Source organism: Entelurus aequoreus, linkage group LG13, assembly GCF_033978785.1.
Source record: "Entelurus aequoreus isolate RoL-2023_Sb linkage group LG13, RoL_Eaeq_v1.1, whole genome shotgun sequence".
Lineage (NCBI taxonomy): Eukaryota > Metazoa > Chordata > Actinopteri > Syngnathiformes > Syngnathidae > Entelurus > Entelurus aequoreus.
In genome coordinates, this window is record NC_084743.1 from 7,969,901 (window position 1) to 7,990,308 (window position 20,408).

At 38.9% G+C, this 20,408-nt stretch overlaps 1 protein-coding gene across 1 annotated transcript in view; it reads left to right on the plus strand.

Moving 5' to 3' along the window:
• Window positions 1–9,698: 9,698 nt before the first annotated feature.
• Window positions 9,699–20,408, plus strand: part of LOC133663740 (cyclin-Y-like protein 1) — a 29,102-nt gene continuing 18,392 nt past the window's right edge. The window contains 3 exon segments of the mRNA XM_062068434.1: window positions 9,699–12,160; window positions 16,137–16,211; window positions 20,328–20,408. The exon segment at window positions 20,328–20,408 is cut by the window's right edge and continues 55 nt beyond it. Coding sequence (XP_061924418.1) covers window positions 11,998–12,160; window positions 16,137–16,211; window positions 20,328–20,408 — 319 coding nt within the window. The 5' untranslated portion in view covers window positions 9,699–11,997.

Below are 20,408 nucleotides of genomic sequence, written 5' to 3' on the forward strand. Positions count from 1 at the left end.
CGGTCGATGGCGGAGGGTGTCTCAGTCCATCGCCAGCTACCGGTCGATGGCGGAGGGTGTCTCAGTCCATCGCCAGCTACCGGTCGATGGCGGAGGGTGTCTCAGTCCATCGCCGGCTACCGGTCGATGGCGTAGGGTGTGTCAGTCCATCGCCAGCTACCGGTCGATGGCGTAGGGTGTGTCAGTCCATCGCCAGCTACCGGTCGATGGCGGAGGGTGTCTCAGTCCATCGCCAGCTACCGGTCGATGGCGGAGGGTGTCTCAGTCCATCGCCAGCTACCGGTCGATGGCGGAGGGTGTGTCAGTCCATCGCCAGCTACCGGTCGATGGCGGAGGGTGTGTCAGTCCATCGCCAGCTACCGGTCGATGGCGGAGGGTGTGTCAGTCCATCGCCAGCCAGGCATTAAAAAAATAAACCTAAAAATGGTTGATCATCAATCTTCACTATGATGTCACTTGATTGACATTCACAACACCCGAGGGTCTTGTGAGATGACGCTGGCTGCTGCCAGATCATTATTAAGAAAAAACGACCAACAGGAAGGCGAGAAACACTTTTTATTTCAACAGACTCTTGCGCCGTACCTGTTGTCAAAACTAAAGACCGACTGCACAGTTCCTGTCTTCACAATGAAAGCCCTGCTTCATCCTGCCTGCGCTAACAAAATAAGAGTCTCAGAAAGCTAGCGCTAGCAAGCTAGGGAGTTTGTATTTCTTTTAAAGTGTATAAGAAGGAGTATGGAAGCTGGACAAACTTTCATGTGGTATTGGACAGAAAGGAGGACTTTTTTTCTCCTCCATTGTAAAATGTGGACATTATCATCACTAACTATCTGATTCCTGTCAATGCAAGTCATCACAATCACACCAACTTTTATTCTTGTCTTCATGAAAGAAACATGCTTGTGTTATTATTAAACACATTTAACTTGTTAACATCTCTTTCATAAATATAACTGATGTATATGACTGATCACCTCCACTTGGTAAGTTGAAAAGTAAGCCACTGAGCTGGAAGTAGTGGTCACATGACATGAAAGATATAAGACATACTTTTTACCAACAGGAAGTAGTGGTCACATGACATGAAAGATATAAAACATACTTTTTACCAACAGGAAGTAGTGGTCACATGACATGAAAGATATAAAACATACTTTCTCACCTTTCTCCACTTGGCAGCTGATGTTTGCTCCACACACTCTGGTCATTGTACAGTATACACATGTATGTTTGAAAGTATTGTTATGGCTGATAGACATGGACATTGTACAGTATACACATGTATGTTTGAAAGTATTGTTATGGCTGATAGACATGGACATTGTACAGTATACACATGTATGTTTGAAAGTATTGTTATGGCTGATAGACATGGACATTGTACAGTATACACATGTATGTTTGAAAGTATTGTTATGGCTGATAGACATGGTCATTGTACAGTATACACATGTATGTTTGAAAGTATTGTTATGGCTGATAGACATGGTCATTGTACAGTATACACATGTATGTTTGAAAGTATTGTTATGGCTGATAGACATGGTCATTGTACAGTATACACATGTATGTTTGAAAGTATTGTTATGGCTGATAGACATGGACATTGTACAGTATACACATGTATGTTTGAAAGTATTGTTATGGCTGATAGACATGGTCATTGTACAGTATACACATGTATGTTTGAAAGTATTGTTATGGCTGATAGACATGGTCATTGTACAGTATACACATGTATGTTTGAAAGTATTGTTATGGCTGATAGACATGGTCATTGTACAGTATACACATGTATGTTTGAAAGTATTGTTATGGCTGATAGACATGGACATTGTACAGTATACACATGTATGTTTGAAAGTATTGTTATGGCTGATAGACATGGACATTGTACAGTATACACATGTATGTTTGAAAGTATTGTTATGGCTGATAGACATGGACATTGTACAGTATACACATGTATGTTTGAAAGTATTGTTATGGCTGATAGACATGGTCATTGTACAGTATACACATGTATGTTTGAAAGTATTGTTATGGCTGATAGACATGGTCATTGTACAGTATACACATGTATGTTTGAAAGTATTGTTATGGCTGATATATGTGGTCATTGTACAGTATACACATGTATGTTTGAAAGTATTGTTATGGCTGATAGACATGGTCATTGTACAGTATACACATGTATGTTTGAAAGTATTGTTATGGCTGATAGACATGGTCATTGTACAGTATACACATGTATGTTTGAAAGTATTGTTATGGCTGATAGACATGGACATTGTACAGTATACACATGTATGTTTGAAAGTATTGTTATGGCTGATATATGTGGACATTGTACAGTATACACATGTATGTTTGAAAGTATTGTTATGGCTGATAGACGTGGACATTGTACAGTATACACATGTATGTTTGAAAGTATTGTTATGGCTGATAGACGTGGACATTGTACAGTATACACATGTATGTTTGAAAGTATTTTTATGGCTGATAGACATGGACATTGTACAGTATACACATGTATGTTTGAAAGTATTGTTATGGCTGATAGACATGGACATTGTACAGTATACACATGTATGTTTGAAAGTATTGTTATGGCTGATAGACATGGACATTGTACAGTATACACATGTATGTTTGAAAGTATTGTTATGGCTGATAGACATGGTCATTGTACAGTATACACATGTATGTTTGAAAGTATTGTTATGGCTGATAGACATGGTCATTGTACAGTATACACATGTATGTTTGAAAGTATTGTTATGGCTGATAGACATGGACATTGTACAGTATACACATGTATGTTTGAAAGTATTGTTATGGCTGATAGACATGGACATTGTACAGTATACATATGTATGTTTGAAAGTATTGTTATGGCTGATATATGTGGTCATTGTACAGTATACACATGTATGTTTGAAAGTATTGTTATGGCTGATAGACATGGACATTGTACAGTATACACATGTATGTTTGAAAGTATTGTTATGGCTGATATATGTGGACATTGTACAGTATACACATGTATGTTTGAAAGTATTGTTATGGCTGATAGACATGGACATTGTACAGTATACACATGTATGTTTGAAAGTATTGTTATGGCTGATATATGTGGTCATTGTACAGTATACACATGTATGTTTGAAAGTATTGTTATGGCTGATATATGTGGACATTGTACAGTATACACATGTATGTTTGAAAGTATTGTTATGGCTGATAGACATGGTCATTGTACAGTATACACATGTATGTTTGAAAGTATTGTTATGGCTGATATATGTGGACATTGTACAGTATACACATGTATGTTTGAAAGTATTGTTATGGCTGATATATGTGGACATTGTACAGTATACACATGTATGTTTGAAAGTATTGTTATGGCTGATAGACATGGTCATTGTACAGTATACACATGTATGTTTGAAAGTATTGTTATGGCTGATAGACATGGACATTGTACAGTATACACATGTATGTTTGAAAGTATTGTTATGGCTGATAGACATGGACATTGTACAGTATACACATGTATGTTTGAAAGTATTGTTATGGCTGATAGACATGGTCATTGTACAGTATACACATGTATGTTTGAAAGTATTGTTATGGCTGATAGACATGGACATTGTACAGTATACACATGTATGTTTGAAAGTATTGTTATGGCTGATAGACATGGACATTGTACAGTATACACATGTATGTTTGAAAGTATTGTTATGGCTGATATATGTGGTCATTGTACAGTATACACATGTATGTTTGAAAGTATTGTTATGGCTGATAGACATGGTCATTGTACAGTATACACATGTATGTTTGAAAGTATTGTTATGGCTGATAGACATGGTCATTGTACAGTATACACATGTATGTTTGAAAGTATTGTTATGGCTGATAGACATGGACATTGTACAGTATACACATGTATGTTTGAAAGTATTGTTATGGCTGATATATGTGGACATTGTACAGTATACACATGTATGTTTGAAAGTATTGTTATGGCTGATAGACGTGGACATTGTACAGTATACACATGTATGTTTGAAAGTATTGTTATGGCTGATAGACGTGGACATTGTACAGTATACACATGTATGTTTGAAAGTATTTTTATGGCTGATAGACATGGACATTGTACAGTATACACATGTATGTTTGAAAGTATTGTTATGGCTGATAGACATGGACATTGTACAGTATACACATGTATGTTTGAAAGTATTGTTATGGCTGATAGACATGGACATTGTACAGTATACACATGTATGTTTGAAAGTATTGTTATGGCTGATAGACATGGTCATTGTACAGTATACACATGTATGTTTGAAAGTATTGTTATGGCTGATAGACATGGTCATTGTACAGTATACACATGTATGTTTGAAAGTATTGTTATGGCTGATAGACATGGACATTGTACAGTATACACATGTATGTTTGAAAGTATTGTTATGGCTGATAGACATGGACATTGTACAGTATACATATGTATGTTTGAAAGTATTGTTATGGCTGATATATGTGGACATTGTACAGTATACACATGTATGTTTGAAAGTATTGTTATGGCTGATAGACGTGGACATTGTACAGTATACACATGTATGTTTGAAAGTATTGTTATGGCTGATAGACATGGTCATTGTACAGTATACACATGTATGTTTGAAAGTATTGTTATGGCTGATAGACATGGACATTGTACAGTATACACATGTATGTTTGAAAGTATTGTTATGGCTGATATATGTGGACATTGTACAGTATACACATGTATGTTTGAAAGTATTGTTATGGCTGATAGACATGGACATTGTACAGTATACACATGTATGTTTGAAAGTATTGTTATGGCTGATATATGTGGACATTGTACAGTATACACATGTATGTTTGAAAGTATTGTTATGGCTGATAGACATGGTCATTGTACAGTATACACATGTATGTTTGAAAGTATTGTTATGGCTGATAGACATGGACATTGTACAGTATACACATGTATGTTTGAAAGTATTGTTATGGCTGATATATGTGGACATTGTACAGTATACACATGTATGTTTGAAAGTATTGTTATGGCTGATATATGTGGTCATTGTACAGTATACACATGTATGTTTGAAAGTATTGTTATGGCTGATATATGTGGTCATTGTACAGTATACACATGTATGTTTGAAAGTATTGTTATGGCTGATATATGTGGACATTGTACAGTATACACATGTATGTTTGAAAGTATTGTTATGGCTGATAGACATGGTCATTGTACAGTATACACATGTATGTTTGAAAGTATTGTTATGGCTGATATATGTGGACATTGTACAGTATACACATGTATGTTTGAAAGTATTGTTATGGCTGATATATGTGGACATTGTACAGTATACACATGTATGTTTGAAAGTATTGTTATGGCTGATATATGTGGACATTGTACAGTATACACATGTATGTTTGAAAGTATTGTTATGGCTGATATATGTGGACATTGTACTAATGGTGAGTGTAGGGAAATGTCTTCAACACAAAATAACATGAGTGGGGCGCCCACTAGTGGTGAGTGTAGGGAAAGGAAAGTCTTTTTACACGTTCAGATTGCTGCATGGAGGCAAGTCTTTTATAGTGTCACAAAAGTCACGCGTAAAACAGCCAATCACAGATTAGTACATGGACACATGAATCAGACTACACACACAGATTAGTACATGGACACATGAATCAGACTACTCACACAGATTAGTACATGGACACATGAATCAGACTACACACACAGATTAGTACATGGACACATGAATCAGACTACACACACAGATTAGTACACGGACACATGAATCAGACTACACACACAGATTAGTACATGGACACATGAATCAGACTACACACACACACACACACACAGATTAGTACATGGACACATGAATCAGACTATACACACAGATTAGTACATGGACACATGAATCAGACTACACACACACAGAGATTAGTACATGGACACATGAATCAGACTATACACACAGATTAGTACATGGACACATGAATCAGACTACACACAGATTAGTACATGGACACATGAATCAGACTACACACACAGATTAGTACATGGACACATGAATCAGACTACACACACAGATTAGTACATGGACACATGAATCAGACTACACACAGATTAGTACATGGACACATGAATCAGACTACACACACAGATTAGTACATGGACACATGAATCAGACTAAACACACAGATTAGTACATGGACACATGAATCAGACTACACACACAGATTAGTACATAGACACATGAATCAGATTACACACACAGATTAGTACATGGACACATGAATCAGACTACACACGCAGATTAGTACATGGACACATGAATCAGACTACACACACAGATTAGTACATAGACACATGAATCAGATTACACACACAGATTAGTACATGGACACATGAATCAGACTACACACGCAGATTAGTACATGGACACAAGAATCAGACTACACACACAGATTAGTACATGGACACATGAATCAGACTACACACGCAGATTAGTACATGGACACAAGAATCAGACTACACACACAGATTAGTACATGGACACATTAATCAGACTACACACACAGATTAGTACATGGACACATGAATCAGACTAAACACACAGATTAGTACATGGACACATGAATCAGACTACACACACAGATTAGTACATGGACACATGAATCAGACTACACACACAGATTAGTACATGGACACATGAATCAGACTACACACACAGATTAGTACATGGACACAAGAATCAGACTACACACACAGATTAGTACATGGACACATGAATCAGATTACACACACAGATTAATCCTGTTAGTCCTAACCCTAACCCTTGTCCTGGCTAGCAGGCCCTGCGTTACAATCCAGCTGCTGTCTTCTTGTTAGTAAACACACACGTCTTCTTGTTAGTAAACACACACACACACACGTCTTCTTGTTAGTAAACACACACACACGTCTTCTTGTTAGTAAACACACACACACACACGTCTTCTTGTTAGTAAACACACACACACACACGTCTTCTTGTTAGTAAACACAAACACACACACGTCTTCTTGTTAGTAAACACACACACATGTCTTTTTGTTAGTAAACACACACACACACACGTCTTCTTGTTAGTAAACACACACACACACACGTCTTCTTGTTAGTAAACACAAACACACACACGTCTTCTTGTTAGTAAACACACACACATGTCTTCTTGTTAGTAAACACACACACGTCTTCTTGTTAGTAAACACACACGTCTTCTTGTTAGTAAACACACACACACACACGTCTTCTTGTTAGTAAACACACACACACATGTCTTCTTGTTAGTAAACACACACACACATGTCTTCTTGTAAGTAAACACACACACACACACGTCTTCTTGTTAGTAAACACACACATGTCTTCTTGTTAGTAAACACACACACATGTCTTCTTGTTAGTAAACACACACGCACGTCTTCTTGTTAGTAAACACACACACATGTCTTGTTAGTAAACACACACACGTCTTCTTGTTAGTAAACACAAACACACACACGTCTTCTTGTTAGTAAACACACACACACGTCTTCTTGTTAGTAAACACACACACACACACACGTCTTCTTGTTAGTAAACACACACACACGTCTTCTTGTTAGTAAACACACACGTCTTCTTGTTAGTAAACACACACGTCTTCTTGTTAGTAAACACACACACACGTCTTCTTGTTAGTAAACACACACACACGTCTTCTTGTTAGTAAACACACACACGTCTTGTTAGTAAACACACACACACATGTCTTGTTAGTAAACACACACACATGTCTTCTTGTTAGTAAACACACACACATGTCTTCTTGTTAGTAAACACACACAATAATCCTCACTGTCTTGTTAGTAAACACACACACACATGTCGTCTTGTTAGTAAATACACACACATGTCTTATTAGTAAACACACACATGTCTTGTTAGTAAACACACACACGCCTTGTTAGTAAACACACACACACGTCTTGTTAGTAAACACACACACACACACGTCTTGTTAGTAAACACACACATGTCTTGTTAGTAAACACACACACATGTCTTGTTGTTAGTAAACACACACACATGTCTTGTTGTTAGTAAACACACACACACACGTCTTCTTGTTAGTAAACACACACACATGTCTTCTTGTTAGTAAACACACACATGTCTTGTTGTTAGTAAACACACACACATGTCTTGTTGTTAGTAAACACACACACATGTCTTCTTGTTAGTAAACACACACATGTCTTGTTAGTAAACACACACACATGTCTTCTTGTTAGTAAACACACACATGTCTTGTTAGTAAACACACACACATGTCTTCTTGTTAGTAAACACACACACACACGTCTTCTTGTTAGTAAACACACACACACATGTCTTCTTGTTAGTAAACACACACACATGTCTTGTTGTTAGTAAACACACACATGTCTTGTTGTTAGTAAACACACACACATGTCTTGTTGTTAGTAAACACACACACACACGTCTTCTTGTTAGTAAACACACACACATGTCTTCTTGTTAGTAAACACACACATGTCTTGTTGTTAGTAAACACACACACATGTCTTGTTGTTAGTAAACACACACACACACGTCTTCTTGTTAGTAAACACACACACATGTCTTCTTGTTAGTAAACACACACATGTCTTGTTGTTAGTAAACACACACACATGTCTTGTTGTTAGTAAAAACACACACACACGTCTTCTTGTTAGTAAACACACACACATGTCTTGTTAGTAAACACACACATGTCTTGTTAGTAAACACACACACATGTCTTCTTGTTAGTAAACACACACACACATGTCTTCTTGTTAGTAAACACACACACATACAAACATGTCTTCTTGTTAGTAAACACACACACACATGTCTTCTTGTTAGTAAACACACACATGTCTTCTTGTTAATAAACACACACACACAATAATCCTCACTGTCTTGTTAGTAAACACACACACGTCTTCTTGTTAGTAAACACACACACATGTCTTTTAGTAAACACACACGTCTTGTTAGTAAACACACACACACGTCTTCTTGTTAGTAAACACACACACACGTCTTCTTGTTAGTAAACACACACACATGTCTTTTAGTAAACACACGTCTTGTTAGTAAACACACACACATGTCTTCTTGTTAGTAAACACACACACACGTCTTCTTGTTAGTAAACACACACACATGTCTTTTAGTAAACACACACGTCTTGTTAGTAAACACACACACACGTCTTCTTGTTAGTAAACACACACACATGTCTTTTAGTAAACACACACGTCTTGTTAGTAAACACACACACACGTCTTCTTGTTAGTAAACACACACACACGTCTTCTTGTTAGTAAACACACACACATGTCTTTTAGTAAACACACACGTCTTGTTAGTAAACACACACACACGTCTTCTTGTTAGTAAACACACACGTCTTGTTAGTAAACACACACACACCTCTTCTTGTTAGTAAACACACACACATGTCTTTTAGTAAACACACACGTCTTGTTAGTAAACACACACACACGTCTTCTTGTTAGTAAACACACACACATGTCTTTTAGTAAACACACACGTCTTGTTAGTAAACACACACACACATCTTCTTGTTAGTAAACACACACACATGTCTTTTAGTAAACACACACGTCTTGTTAGTAAACACACACACACACACGTCTTCTTGTTAGTAAACACACACACATGTCTTTTAGTAAACACACACGTCTTGTTAGTAAACACACACATGTCTTTTAGTAAACACACACACGTCTTGTTAGTAAACACACACACATGTCTTGTTGTTAGTAAACACACAAACACACACGTCTTGTTGTTAGTAAACACACACACATGTCTTGTTGTTAAACACATACAAACATGTCTTGTTGTTAGTAAACACATACTGTACAGACACACACACACAAAGCACCACCTCTCCCCCATGTGACCCAGGAAGATTCAGAAGACGACACTGCAGCTCTCCAATAAAACACTCTCACATCTTCTCACTTTCTAGCTGATACTACATCAACTGAGTTACTGATTAATAAAAATACTACATCAACTGAGTTACTGATTATTAAAAGTACTACATCAACTGAGTTACTGATTATTAAAAATACTACATCAACTGAGTTACTGATTATTAAAAGTACTACATCAACTGAGTTACTGATTATTAAAAATACTACATCAACTGAGTTACTGAAGGATTATTATTGATTTGTGTCACAATAACACAAGTAGCCAGTGAGGATTATTGTTGATGTGTGTCACAATAACACAAGTAGCCAGTGAGGATTATTGTTGATGTGTGTCACAATAACACAAGTAGCCAGTGAGGGTTATTGTTGATGTGTGTCACAATAACACAAGTAGCCAGTGAGGATTATTGTTGATGTGTGTCACAATAACACAAGTAGCCAGTGAGGATTATTGTTGATGTGTGTCACAATAACACAAGTAGCCAGTGAGGATTATTGTTGATGTGTGTCACAATAACACAAGTAGCCAGTGAGGGTTATTGTTGATGTGTGTCACAATAACACAAGTAGCCAGTGAGGGTTATTGTTGATGTGTGTCACAATAACACAAGTAGCCAGTGAGGATTATTGTTGATGTGTGTCACAATAACACAAGTAGCCAGTGAGGATTATTGTTGATGTGTGTCACAATAACACAAGTAGCCAGTGAGGATTATTGTTGATGTGTGTCACAATAACACAAGTAGCCAGTGAGGATTATTGTTGATGTGTGTCACAATAACACAAGTAGCCAGTGAGGATTATTGTTGATGTGTGTCACAATAACACAAGTAGCCAGTGAGGATTATTGTTGATGTGTGTCACAATAAACTGCACATGCACACAGTTAGGTGGAAATAGTTTAAAAAGTGTATTATATCTCGAGTTGGAATAAGCAAATGTCACCGATTTGGTGGAATGGTCCTTAAACGTGGAATTAGGCAATCCTTTATGAGTCTCGTGAATAGTTACAGTATGATAAATGAGAAATAGGCGCGCAATAGTTTTGATTGACAGGACTGTTTTCAGAAAGGGTGTGACGTTACTAAAATAGAATATTTGCGAATACAGCGTGATTGACAGCTCTATCTGCCAATACTTGGCACGTAAAACAAGCCTCGTCATTTTGTCCACCAATAGGATGGCTTGTAATGTGAGGTGGGCGGGACTAGATGGCGCGCTAAGTAGCTGGCTAAGCAGCTAACAGCTGGCGGAGGAGCTAGCGGCTCGTCCAGCAGCAGAGTGGCCGCATACCTGCACACAAGGTCGGCCTGGATAAACTTGCTCGTCTGCTGGCAAGCCAAGAAAGACCACCGCGGATTCATCTCCATTAAGAAACATAGTGTTGGACTTATTATGTCTGCTTTGTGGCGGCTCTTCCACGCAAGGCCTCAGAAGCCTCGGGCTGGATTTGAGCGAGTTTAGCTGAGAGGACGCGTGGAAAACATTTGGAAAGTCACTTGAACGCACCATCCATTTGCTAGCGCTTGTCTCATCGCGAGTCACTTGAACGCACCATCCATTTGCTAGCGCTTGTCTCATGGCCTGGATCAACTTGATGGCAGGAAGTATTTCGCTGGGAGCAGAATGAATGAATGAAGGCAACAAGATTGAATCCAATCATTGCTTATTTGAGGAGGGAGCAAGCGGACTACTTTCAGGACTGTCCCCGCTGCCTCCCTGCAAATGGCCGAAGAAAGAACGCCTTCGCCGGGAGTGGGCGGACGAGCTCATGCTATGCTAACAATGCTAAGCTAACATTGCCTGGGCATCCAGCTAGCACCACGTGGTCTCCGAGGAGCACAGCGGCTGCCCGGGATGGGAAACACCGTCTCATGTTGCGTGTCCCCGGAGTCCAGCCCCAAGCTCCCGTCGCGGCAGCCGGCGGAGCGGCTGGAGGAGTTTCTGACCAGCACGGAAGTGAGCGACGACAACAGCGCCCCCTACCTGCAGCACATCAGCGACAGAGAAGTCCCTGACGGTGTGTACATCCATCCATTTTTTACCGCTTGTCCCGTAGACACAAGATACGTTTTCTAGAAATAAATAACTGTGTGAATGTACATCTGTGAATGGATGAATAGTGTGTATGTACAGTGTCATCTGTGAATGGATGAATAGTGTGCATGTACAGTGTCATCTGTGAATGGATGAATAGTGTGCATGTACAGTGTCATCTGTGAATGGATGAATAGTGTGCATGCACAGTGTCATCTGTGAATGGATGAATAGCGTGCATGTACAGTGTCATCTGTGAATGGATGAATAGTGTGCATGCACAGTGTCATCTGTGAATGGATGAATAGCGTGCATGCACAGTGTCATCTGTGAATGGATGAATAGCGTGCATGCACAGTGTCATCTGTGAATGGATGAATAGCGTGCATGTACAGTGTCATCTGTGAATGGATGAATAGTGTGCATGTGCAGTGTCATCTGTGAATGGATGAATAGTGTGCATGTGCAGTGTCATCTGTGAATGGATGAATAGTGTGCATGTACAGTGTCATCTGTGAATGGATGAATAGTGTGCATGTACAGTGTCATCTGTGAATGGATGAATAGTGTGCATGTACAGTGTCATCTGTGAATGGATGAATAGTGTGCATGTACAGTGTCATCTGTGAATGAATGAATAGCGTGCATGTACAGTGTCATCTGTGAATGGATGAATAGTGTGCATGTACAGTGTCATCTGTGAATGGATGAATAGTGTGCATGTACAGTGTCATCTGTGAATGGATGAATAGTGTGCATGTACAGTGTCATCTGTGAATGGATGAATTGTGTGTATGTACAGTGTCATCTGTGAATGGATGAATTGTGTGAATATACAGTTATGTACAGTGTCATGTGTGAATGGATGAATTGTGTGCATGTACAGTGTCATCTGTGAATGGATGAATAGCACCAGTGAAAGTTAAACCAGGTCAGACATCCAAACAGTCTATGATCAGTGCTAAATGCTAAAGCTAGCTACTGTATAATGTTGTATTCATTGTCATGAAGGTTCTACACATGTTATTATTATTCCTGCACTGTGTTGTCATGAAGTTTCTACACATGTTATTATTATTCCTGCACTGTGTTGTCATGAAGGTTCTACACATGTTATTATTCCTGCACTGTGTTGTCATGAAGTTTCTACACATGTTATTATTATTCCTGCACTGTGTTGTCATGAAGTTTCTACACATGTTATTATTCCTGCACTGTGTTGTCATGAAGTTTCTACACATGTTATTATTATTCCTGCACTGTGTTGTCATGAAGGTTCTACACATGTTATTATTCCTGCACTGTGTTGTCATGAAGTTTCTACACATGTTATTATTATTCCTGCACTGTGTTGTCATGAAGTTTCTACACATGTTATTATTCCTGCACTGTGTTGTCATGAAGTTTCTACACATGTTATTATTATTCCTGCACTGTGTTGTCATGAAGGTTCTACACATGTTATTATTATTCCTGCACTGTGTTGTCATGAAGGTTCTACACATGTTATTATTATTCCTGCACTGTGTTGTCATGAAGTTTCTACACATGTTATTATTATTCCTGCACTGTGTTGTCATGAAGTTTCTACACATGTTATTATTATTCCTGCACTGTGTTGTCATGAAGTTTCTACACATGTTATTATTATTCCTGCACTGTGTTGTCATGAAGGTTCTACACATGTTATTATTCCTACACTGTGTTGTCATGAAGTTTCTACACATATTATTATTCCTGCACTGTGTTGTCATGAAGGTTCTACACATGTTATTATTATTCCTGCACTGTATTGTCATGAAGGTTCTACACATGTTATTATTATTCCTGCACTGTGTTGTCATGAAGGTTCTACACATGTTATTATTATTCCTGCACTGTGTTGTCATGACGGTTCTACACATGTTATTATTCCTGCACTGTGTTCTGTCATTAAGGTTCTACACATGTTGTTATTATTCCTGCACTGTGTTGTCATGAAGGTTCTACACATGTTATTATTCCTGCACTGTGTTCTGTCATGAAGGTTCTACACATGTTGTTATTATTCCTGCACTGTGTTGTCATGAAGGTTCTACACATGTTATTATTATTCCTGCACTGTGTTCTGTCATGACGGTTCTACACATGTTATTATTATTCCTGCACTGTGTTGTCATGAAGGTTCTTCCGTCAGTCTACCCCAGGGCAGCTGTGGCTACGAAAGTAGCTTACCACCACCAGGTGTGAATGAATGACGGGTTTTTAAACATGTAAAGCGACTTTGGGTACTTAGAAAAGCGCTATATAAATCCCAGGTATTATTATTATTATTATTATTATTATTCCTGCACTGTGTTCTGTCATGACGGTTCTACACATGTTGTTATTATTCCTGCACTGTGTTGTCATGAAGGTTCTACACATGTTATTATTATTCCTGCACTGTGTTCTGTCATGAAGTTTCTACATGTTATTATTATTCCTGCACTGTGTTCTGTCATGAAGGTTCTACACATGTTATTATTATTCCTGCACTGTGTTCTGTCATGAAGGTTCTACACATGTTATTATTATTCCTGCACTGTGTTCTGTCATGAAGGTTCTACACATGTTATTATTATTCCTGCACTGTGTTCTGTCATGAAGGTTCTACACATGTTATTATTATTCCTGCACTGTGTTCTGTCATGACGGTTCTACACATGTTATTATTATTCCTGCACTGTGTTCTGTCATGACGGTTCTACACATGTTATTATTATTCCTGCACTGTGTTCTGTCATGAAGTTTCTACATGTTATTATTATTCCTGCACTGTGTTCTGTCATGAAGGTTCTACACATGTTATTATTATTCCTGCACTGTGTTCTGTCATGAAGGTTCTACACATGTTATTATTATTCCTGCACTGTGTTCTGTCATGAAGGTTCTACACATGTTATTATTATTCCTGCACTGTGTTCTGTCATGAAGGTTCTACACATGTTATTATTATTCCTGCACTGTGTTCTGTCATGACGGTTCTACACATGTTATTATTATTCCTGCACTGTGTTCTGTCATGACGGTTCTACACATGTTGTTATTATTCCTGCACTGTGTTGTCATGAAGGTTCTACACATGTTATTATTATTCCTGCACTGTGTTCTGTCATGAAGGTTCTACACATGTTATTATTATTCCTGCACTGTGTTCTGTCATGAAGGTTCTACACATGTTATTATTATTCCTGCACTGTGTTCTGTCATGAAGGTTCTACACATGTTATTATTATTCCTGCACTGTGTTCTGTCATGAAGGTTCTACACATGTTATTATTATTCCTGCACTGTGTTGTCATGAAGGTTCTACACATGTTATTATTATTCCTGCACTGTGTTCTGTCATGAAGGTTCTACACATGTTATTATTATTCCTGCACTGTGTTCTGTCATGAAGGTTCTACACATGTTATTATTATTCCTGCACTGTGTTGTCATGAAGGTTCTACACATGTTATTATTATTCCTGCACTGTGTTCTGTCATGAAGGTTCTACACATGTTATTATTATTCCTGCACTGTGTTCTGTCATGACGGTTCTACACATGTTGTTATTATTCCTGCACTGTGTTGTGTCATGAAGGTTCTATACATGTTATTATTATTCCTGCACTGTGTTGTCATGAAGGTTCTACACATGTTGTTATTATTCCTGCATTGTGTTCTGTCATGACGGTTCTACACATGTTGTTGTTATTCCTGCACTGTGTTGTCATGAAGGTTCTACACATGTTATTATTATTCCTGCACTGTGTTCTGTCATGAAGGTTCTACACATGTTATTATTATTCCTGCACTGTGTTCTGTCATGAAGGTTCTACACATGTTATTATTATTCCTGCACTGTGTTGTCATGAAGGTTCTACACATGTTATTATTATTCCTGCACTGTGTTGTCATGAAGGTTCTACACATGTTATTATTACTCCTCACAGAGCTGGCCTTGGAGTCCAACCCATCAGACCACGCCCGAGCCAGCACCATCTTCCTCAGCAAGTCCCAGACAGACGGTGAGCACTGAAGTGTATCATGATGTAGGTGGAGGTGTTTCATGTCCATCATGACTGATAGTTGGATGAGCAGAACATAGAACTAGGGATGTCCCAATACAACTTTTTCACTTCCGATACGATACCGATATTGTAACCTTGAGTATTGGCCGATACTGATATCAATACGATACGATATAGGCACGAATCATACATATATTTATTCCTTATTTTGTTGTGTGGAATGTTAGAAAAACTTGATAAAGTGATGTTACTGATGTTGTAGTGTTAAAACAGAAAACAACAGTCAGCAAGAGTAGGTATAGGAACAACTGACCCATTTATTATTAACCAATTGGTTACATAAATTTTAACCTTCAACATAAGAGTATTACCTCAACAAATCCAATAAAAAGAAAATGTTATATTTAAAGTGCAAAATAACCACTAATACCAACATAATTATACAATTTAATAGAATAAATTAAAAATAAATTAGAAGACCCTGAAAAATAACCTAAATAAATCCAATTAAAAAATAAAATAAAAACGTTTTAAAGTGCAAACAATTCAAGTTGACTTCAGTTATTTTTTTACTGTCAGCATATGTTGGAAACAACTGTGGGCAGGGACAAAAACAACACAATATTAACTGCTCCAAGTTAAGAGTTCACAGCTCCAGTTTCACTGACTGACTGCCCAAAACAATGTAGTAATTACTGAAGAATAGTGTAGACACAATAAACATATCACTCTAATAACAAGCATTTCTTCTCCACGTGTGCGGCAATACACTTTTGAAGCAGACATTACTCACCACCGACAGGGGCTGCTCATCAAGCACAATAAACTGGCCTATCTTTTGTGTTACGGCCATTACCTTTTTGCTGTCCCGTGGTAGTTTGTCACGTCTTGCAAAGCTTTTTGCTGTCCCGTGGTAGTTTGTCACGTCTTGCAAAGCTTTTTGCTGCCCCGTGGTAGTTTGTCACGTCTTGCAAAGCTTTTTGCTGCCCCGTGGTAGTTTGTCACGTCTTGCAAAGCTTTTTGCTGTCCCGTGGTAGTTTGTCACGTCTTGCAAAGCTTTTTGCTGCCCCGTGGTAGTTTGTCACGTCTTGCAAAGCTTTTTGCTGTCCCGTGGTAGTTTGTCACGTCTTGCAAAGCTTTTTGCTGTCCCGTGGTAGTTTGTCACGTCTTGCAAAGCTTTTTGCTGTCCCGTGGTAGTTTGTCACGTCTTGCAAAGCTTTTTGCTGTCCCGTGGTAGTTTGTCACGTCTTGCAAAGCTTTTTGCTGTCCCGTGGTAGTTTGTCACGTCTTGCAAAGCTTTTTGCTGTCCCGTGGTAGTTTGTCACGTCTTGCAAAGCTTTTTGCTGTCCCGTGGTAGTTTGTCACGTCTTGCAAAGCTTTTTGCTGTCCCGTGGTAGTTTGTCACGTCTTGCAAAGCTTTTTGCTGCCCCGTGGTAGTTTGTCACGTCTTGCAAAGCTTTTTGCTGTCCCGTGGTAGTTTGTCACGTCTTGCAAAGCTTTTTGCTGTCCCGTGGTAGTTTGTCACGTCTTGCAAAGCTTTTTGCTGCCCCGTGGTAGTTTGTCACGTCTTGCAAAGCTTTTTGCTGTCCCGTGGTAGTTTGTCACGTCTTGCAAAGCTTTTTGCTGTCCCGTGGTAGTTTGTCACGTCTTGCAAAGCTTTTTGCTGTCCCGTGGTAGTTTGTCACGTCTTGCAAAGCTTTTTGCTGTCCCGTGGTAGTTTGTCACGTCTTGCAAAGCTTTCGGCCAGCGTGGCTTGCTGAAGCCAGCCAGAGGTTTGTTGCTTCGCCTTGCCAAAATCCTCATGTTCTTTTTTGTGGTGTTTTTCCAATGTGCGATGAGGTTGCTTGTATTGAACTCCCCGGTTGTGTCCCTCCACAGGACACTTGCGCCCGACAAATGTTGCATTTAGTGGCAACGTTGTTGTCCGAGTTGACGTTGAAATACTTCCACACAGCCGACATCACACGCGTTGTTGTTGTTGTGATCCCGCGGGCTGTGCATGCTGGATCAGAGACGCTCTTCTTCCGCGGCCGGCACCAACGTTAATTAAGGGGCATTGCCGCCACCTACTGGGTTGGAGTGTGATCAAACCAGAGTCACCTATTATAGACGTGCTGCAGCGGAAAATGGACAGTTTATATCGGAGTTTTTACATTCAGTCCGATAAAATCCGATATTCACTTTTTTGGCTAATATCGGACTGATTTCCGATATCAATATAGGATGGGGACATCCCTACATAGAACATAGTTCCTGTGATGACTTGTCCTCAGCTATGAAGGCAGAAACACTTCACAAGAAGAGTCATGAATATGTACACATGCTTGATCAAGTGTAAGACATGTAGGAACCTGACAAGAACTATATTCTGCAGAAAGTTACCCCTGTGCTCTAAAGGGTGGGCTAAGTTGCTGTTAGCGCTCTTGCCTTGCATCATTTACAGACCACATTGGTCTGACTATGGTCCTTTTGGAAACATCCAAAAACTGTCCAGTACACACTTTGAGTATTGACAGGTGTGTATCACATACAGTACACACTTTATGAGTACTGACAGGTGTGTATCACATACAGTACACACTTTATGAGTACTGACAGGTGTGTATCACATACAGTACATACTTTATGAGTACTGACAGGTGTGTATCACATACAGTACACACTTTGAGTATTGACAGGTGTGTATCACATACAGTACATACTTTGAGTATTGACAGGTGTGTATCACATACAGTACACACTTTATGAGTATTGACAGGTGTGTATCACATACAGTACACACTTTATGAGTATTGACAGGTGTGTATCATATACAGTATACACTTTGAGTATTGACAGGTGTGTATCACATACAGTACACACTTTATGAGTACTGACAGGTGTGTATCACATACAGTACATACTTTATGAGTACTGACAGGTGTGTATCACATACAGTACACACTTTGAGTATTGACAGGTGTGTATCACATACAGTACATACTTTGAGTATTGACAGGTGTGTATCACATACAGTACACACTTTATGAGTATTGACAGGTGTGTATCACATACAGTACACACTTTATGAGTATTGACAGGTGTGTATCATATACAGTATACACTTTGAGTATTGACAGGTGTGTATCACATACAGTACACACTTTATGAGTACTGACAGGTGTTTATCACATACAGTACACACTTTATGAGTATTGACAGGTGTGTATCACATACAGTACACACTTTGAGTATTGACAGGTGTGTATCACATACAGTACACACTTTGAGTATTGACAGGTGTGTATCACGTACAGTACACACTTTGAGTATTGACAGGTGTGTATCACGTACAGTACACACTTTGAGTATTGACAGGTGTGTATCACATACAGTACACACTTTATGAGTATTGACAGGTGTGTATCACATACAGTACACACTTTATGAGTACTGACAGGTGTGTATCACATACAGTACACACTATATGAGTACTGACAGGTGTGTATCACATACAGTACACACTTGAGTACTGGCAGGTGTGTATCACATACAGTACACACTTGAGTACTGGCAGGTGTGTATCACATACAGTACACACTGAGTATTGACAGGTGTGTATCACATACAGTACACACTTGAGTACTGACAGGTGTGTATCACATACAGTACACATTTGAGTACTGGCAGGTGTGTATCACATACAGTACACACTTGATGAGTACTGGCAGGTATTTGAAGGCAGAGTGCGGCAGTAGTGAAGGATGTGATGTTTGCTGATGTTGTCAGTGTGTGTTTGCTGATGTTGTCAGTGTGTGTTTGCTGATGTTGTCAGTGTGTGTTTGCTGATGTTGTCAGTGTGTGTTTGCTGATGTTGTCAGTGTGTGTTTGCTGATGTTGTCAGTGTGTGTTTGCTGATGTTGTCAGTGTGTGTTTGCTGATGTTGTCAGTGTGTGTTTGCTGATGTTGTCAGTGTGTGTTTGCTGATGTTGTCAGTGTGTGTTTGCTGATGTTGTCAGTGTGTGTTTGCTGATGTTGTCAGTGTGTGTTTGCTGATGTTGTCAGTGTGTGTTTGCTGATGTTGTCAGTGTGTGTTTGCTGATGTTGTCAGTGTGTGTTTGCTGATGTTGTCAGTGTGTGATCGGAGGAAAAGCAACCACATGAGCCAAGTGTCTCCTGGTCCTCTGAGCAAGAAGTACAGCTCATGTTCCACCA